Below are 6,223 nucleotides of genomic sequence, written 5' to 3'. Positions count from 1 at the left end.
TTTGGAAAGGCTTGGAATTTTCTACATTGTTTTTACCTACGGAGAACAATAATTTAATAATAAAAGAATACTTAGTTTACTTTGACTGTGTTTCGAGTATTTCCATATTATTTTATTAAGAAGGGACCAAGATTCACAACAAACAGTTGAAAGTTTTGTAAGATGACTATGTCAAGAAACTAAACGTTAGTAGTGCCCCAAATAAACATAACTAACCAACCTAACCGACAAAATAAAAGCATATTACAAAATTACAAAAACTATGATAATGATTAAGGTATTTTCATGTCGTAAATTTTACGCGTGCTGTTTCATTCTGGCTGCTTTCCCAGAAAATTTGGCATATTTCTGGAATGCAGTCTGACGACGTATGGTATTTTGTTAATTTATGTTTTAATCTTATAAATTCTCGTGTAGTAATTTGCTTTTAGGCGCATGTCACATTTCGGTTTGTATTTCCCCTTGTAAAAAACTACAGGTAGGAATGCCTGAAATTCTCTGACTCTTTTATTCGTTCTAGTCATAGCAGCAATTGACATTCCTCTGCTATAATAATACGCCAATATACTTTGTTTTGATTCTCTCGATCCTATTAGAACTTAAAAAAAAATAATAATTTTTGCTACTTTCGTTTTTCAATAATTTGTTTGATTAATCTTCATTTATTTTAAGATTAATTTTGTTAAGGAAACATGGAAACCGAAATAGAAAGTCTTTTGGAAAACAAAGTTAAAGATAAACCAATTCAAAAAATATTTCCGAAAATATGGACAAAAGACAGTCAACAGTATGGGTAAGTAATTTTATTAATTATTAAATTTATTTCAGTTAGCTATGTTTAAAAAAAAAAATATATATATATATATATATATATATATATATATTGTATATTTGTTAGTAGCAAAGCATGTAATGTAAATTAAGTAACATGATGTAGCTAAACTTTAAGGGTTGATTATTTTGTTAACTTAAGATCATTAAAATCCTACCCTAACTAAACCATATTGTTTTTAGTTGTTTAATATCCAGCCAACCCTATTTATCTATACATCAAAATAGTACCATTTCATTTCTCACAGACCATTTGGTATTAACTTCTGCGACAAGCATTTGCCCTGAAGTAATAAACATTTTGAAAATCACCAGTGTTATTAGTTGTGCAGCAGAGTTGCCAGATATGCCTTTAAGTTCTGAGATAGGATATCATAAAGTAAATGTTAGTGATTCTCCTCATAGTGACTTATCGGTTTATTTTGGCAGAGCAACGGATCTAATACATCAAGTAAGTATTTCATATAAAATGGCTTTTAATGTATGTTGTTTTATCGAGTAGACTTCGTCAGTTTTATGCTGTAATTAACTAATTGATATCGGAAAATTCAAAACAAAATAAAACGTGTATTTAGCATAAGAAAGAATAGTAAAGTATAAGTAATTTTTCTTACGGTAAATACGTGTTTTGTTTTGATTTTCCCAATTGCTTTATTTAGTTACACTTTTCAGCAATTTTAATAACCTAAGTTGACAATGTTTGTACTAATGAAATTTAATAGCGTCTAATCACATAAATAAGTAATATCTTTTATTTGGAAATTAAGAAATATGAAAGAATTGATTGAAATTAAGGATGGTGCGAAAGTTTCAGTTTATAAAACCCAAAGTAATGCTATACGACAGTATATTTTTTTTTAAAAGCTTACAAATATTTCTATTATTAAATATACTCTATTAAATTTTGTTCTGCCATATAAGAAGCCAATTTAAGAATATAAATCTTCGTTAAATGTTGAGAAATCAGCAATATAGGATTCTTTCATTGAGTGTGACTAATATGCAAACAATTAAGTAAGCGTTATTTTATAGTCTAACATTATGAAGATGACCAATATTTAGGGAATCCGATACATGTTTAACTTGTTATCTTGTACTTAGTATTATATAAAGAACAGCTCTCGATGGCTAAGGTGCCTCTCTTAAGTAATAATTTTATAACCCGGGGAAAAAAATTTTATTTGATCATTTCTCGTCTTAATATCATTTGGGTAATAATATACTTACGAGTATATTGTATTTTACCAATATCTGATTGTACTTATTTTAAGTTATGCTTATATAAATATACGCAAAAATAAGTTCAGAATATTTATTATAAAATATAGCTACTAAAATATTCGGCTCTAAAAAGCGTGCTTACACAAATTATGGGGTCGTTCCCCATCGAATATATTTTTAAACACGATTTTTCGCAACCGTCATAATGTTGTTTGAGACATGATTCATTCATTTTCCTTTGCATCTATTTTTAAATTGGAGTAAAACAAAAGTATGTGCAAGTTTTAAAAATAGATTTCAGATAAAATAGCGACTTTTAAAAAAAGTCCTTTATTTTAAAGAATACCAAAAAATATGTTTTTCTACTACCGTGCGTAAAGTAGGCATTTTTAGTATAGCTTTACACATTTTCCAGTGTTTATACAGTTTCACTATTAAGGCACTAGTGCCTAAAAATGTCTTGCACTAGTGCATAAAAAGGAATTTGACGTTTAATGGGCGGTATAGGTAATTATGTGTTATTTTGCTGAACTGTTATTAACTGCAGTTGTATTTATCTACATAAAATGGCACCGTCAGTAACCACGTCAGTAACCACACCGACTTTTTCTTACTTATTTTATTGTAATTTCATATAATGCATGAAGTACTGCTTTAATGCTTCTTGTAATTTGAATGTCACTGGCCTGGCACGAATATATGGTTTTACACAAAATCTTTTTGCACTTCCTTATAATTACGCAATTTATCCATTTATTATCTGATATCAATGACAATGTTTGGGGTAGTTTTCATCACGGTTAACATTTAACATTACACCGGCATATATACATCCATTACATGATATAGCAACATGCTTATGTAAAGTACGTGTTCCTTCCGTAAGACAATATTTTTTTTTTGCAATATAATAGGTAGGCATTAAGATCAGGGAAATAATTATCAAGTAGGGTTCAGTATTATTTTTTAAAATTTTATTCTAATGTAACTGTTTTGATACATTTGAATCGATGTGTTTATTTAAAATGAATCTGTGTATTTTTCCTGCTTCTCAATAAAAGTTGGCATTATAATAAAAATGAATTTTGGGTTTTCTTTCTCCACTGTTTAAAAGCTACTCAATCCGCACGTGGTCTCAATATTGAAAACTGAGGGTGGCTCCCCAGATAACGGATGAATAACCAAGTCAAATATAAAACACCGACCAAAACCAGAGAAAACCGTAGAAAGGCGTCACAAGTTTCGAATTGCTTTGTAATGTAACCTTAATATTGGATTGCAAAAATTGTTAGGCAGTGTAATTTGTGTCCAAAGCTTTTTATTTTTATAATTGGATGTGAATTTTTAATTTCAGATATTCAAGTCAATAAAAATGTCACTTACTGTTATTTCGAAATTGCATCTATATGCAATATAAGTAGTTGCACTTCTTTCGATCTAAAAATATCGAATAAATCAAATAAAACCGTAAGTTTGGAAACGTGTTCTAATGTAATGTTTCTGCAAAAATCTTAAGTCGATAAAGTAAAGTGTGAAAACAACTGTGAATATTTTTTGAAAAAGGATAAATCGGAAATAAGCGATAAGAAAGAAATATTTCAAATTAATAAAAATTACTACATCAAATAATGTATTTTCTCTAATAAGGCTATCAGATCATTTTTTAAATTTATGTCAACAATAAAATCATTTAATGAACTTTATCATACTCTGCGAATAATAATTCATGGTCAATACATACATATCCTTAACAAAATCTGATTCACCGAACCTGAACTGAAAACCTCACCAAAAATTATCCATGTTATCTACAGAGACTAAAACGAGGTCTTAAAAAAATTGTTTCTTAATTTCTAAGAGAGCCACTTTTTGTTTTTCTTTTTTTTTACGTCTTTAAGAAAATTTGAAATCAATTTATTAATTTTATGGTCTTGAAGAAATAACTAGTCAGGATTCCCTAAGGTCAGGAAAAATTGTGGTTTAGCTAAACTTATCCCAAATTAAACTAATTAAAATTATAAACTAATCCCAAAATTCCAAAAAGTTAACAATGCAGGGTTTTCAAGATAAGAATGAGGTATATGGGGTCTCAGAAGCGATAGTACTTGAATAAATCCTATTAGTACTTGAATAAATCCAAGCCTGAAATTTAAAAAAAAATGAATATTTTTGGAATTAAACGAAATTTCTCAAAATCGTTTTTTTTTTCATAATATTATTTTAAAAGCTATGTCGAAACAAACATTATAATCGCATTTATACAGGATGACAATTTAAAAACTTAAAAAAACCCATATATTAGGAACGAAAAACTAAATAAAAAAACGCTGAAAATGGGAAGAAAATTAGGCATATTATCTTACCCTTTACAATCATTTGGATAGAGTGAAATACACCCCTAAAATCTTAAATAGATTTAGGGGGTCGAGTGATACATCATCTTGAAGCTCTTAAAAAGTGCTTTCCAATCATGCCATAAAAAGCCATGTTTCAGATTTTTCCAAAATTGTTCTCTGTTTATTAAAGAAAACAATAAATAAAAATACTATTTTTTAATTTTTATCCTTATTTAATTAAATATTGAAAATGATTTGCTTGTTATTTTGAAGGCAATAATAAAGCCTACTTTCAAATTCTTTACGTACATTTACTAATGTTTCTTTGGATATAGCTCTATTTGGCTTTGCCGTTTAGGAATAAGTAACTTACTCACAGTTATTTGTCGCAAGCTAACTATAATTAGAGAAATAACTTTGTAGACACATTTTTTGAAATAAAAATAAATAATGTGTTATTTCTAAACTATTGTTTGCTGGATTGCTTTAGTGACTCAAATTGCATTTGTTAGGCGATACGACAACAAGATTTCAAAAGGTGTTAGGTGCGGAAATCTAGATGGCCATTAAATAGGACCTCTGATCTTTAACATTTTACATTTGACATTTAAAAAACGTATATCAAAGTTTTAATTTAATTTTTTATTTTCTATTGATGTGATGGTCGATTTGTAGCATGTTAATATGAGGACATATTTGTTTCAGGTAGCTTCTGTAAGAGGTAGAACTCTAGTATTCTGTGTTGCAGGAATAAGTAGGTCAGCCACTGTTTGCATTGCCTATTTAATGAGATACTGCAATCTAACTCTTCTTGAAGCTTATAACTATGTGAAACTGCGCAGACCAAAAATAAGGCCAAACTGCGGATTTTTTGAACAGCTAATCGCATATGAAAAAAAACTATTTTTTAATAATACGATTTCAATGGTGTTTAATGAGTTTATTCAAATGAACATTCCTGAAGTTTATAATCAAGATTATGAGATTATCAAAAGTTTTAGGTATAAAAAAATAACAGATAAATTTAGATCGTAGTTACTAGTATACTTAAGTTAAATTACATTACGTAGATTTACATAAATAAATCTTAAATTTCTTGTAAAATATGGTATGGGCCACAACTGCCTGTTAAGAAAAAGTATGCGGAAAAGAAGACAAAAATAAAAGTATTTTTTTAAATCAAAGTTCTCACTATTTTAGAAAACACTTAAAAATAGAATATTTATCAATTGTACAATAAAACGTATAATAAAGCCAATCCAAGGCACTTAACTTCCTCCATTAATGAATATAGAAGAATAATATTTCTATATAAAAATATGAATACGATAACTGTAATAAATAAATAAATAAATATGATAACATGTTAAGTTCAGAAAATATGATTAAAAATAATAGAAGTTTTTTCGTTATATTTGTCTATATGTTTATTATAGCGACTAAAGTATAGTCATCAGCTCTCATTACTATACTTTATTCATTTATATACTCTCTTCGATTATGAATTTAGTACAGTACAAAATATTTAAACTCTTTATAGTTTTTCTAATATGACATCTTATATGTTGTGGTCTATTAAAGCAAGAATAACTCTAATAAGAATAACTCAACAATAATAAGTATTTAAAAATTAACCAGTTTAAGGCACAATTTTATAACATCGTTCACGATTTGTAGGTTCTCCTTGCCTTGATATTGTCATTAAAATTTTCATTGTGTCAAATTAAAAAAAAAGCATTAAAAAGAATTAGCTAAAAAGATTGTAATGGCCTAAATATTTAATAGTTTATACAGAAATATTATATAAGGGACCAAAGACCAAATTAAGTAATATA

General features: G+C 27.7%; 1 protein-coding gene across 1 annotated transcript; it reads left to right on the top strand.

Annotated features, from left to right (window-relative positions):
• The first annotated feature begins 532 nt into the window (after window positions 1-532).
• LOC126746307 (dual specificity protein phosphatase 21) lies at window positions 533-5,711 on the top strand. Its single transcript, XM_050454485.1, has 3 exons — window positions 533-793; window positions 1,015-1,282; window positions 5,094-5,711. Exons 1-3 carry the CDS (start codon window positions 693-695, stop codon window positions 5,421-5,423), a joined length of 699 nt encoding a protein of 232 aa, XP_050310442.1. The 5' UTR covers window positions 533-692; the 3' UTR covers window positions 5,424-5,711.
• The last annotated feature ends 512 nt before the right edge of the window (window positions 5,712-6,223 follow it).

Source organism: Anthonomus grandis, chromosome 17 (genome assembly GCF_022605725.1).
Source record: "Anthonomus grandis grandis chromosome 17, icAntGran1.3, whole genome shotgun sequence".
Classification (NCBI taxonomy): Eukaryota; Metazoa; Arthropoda; class Insecta; order Coleoptera; family Curculionidae; genus Anthonomus; species Anthonomus grandis.
This window is presented reverse-complemented; position numbering and strand designations above follow the sequence as displayed.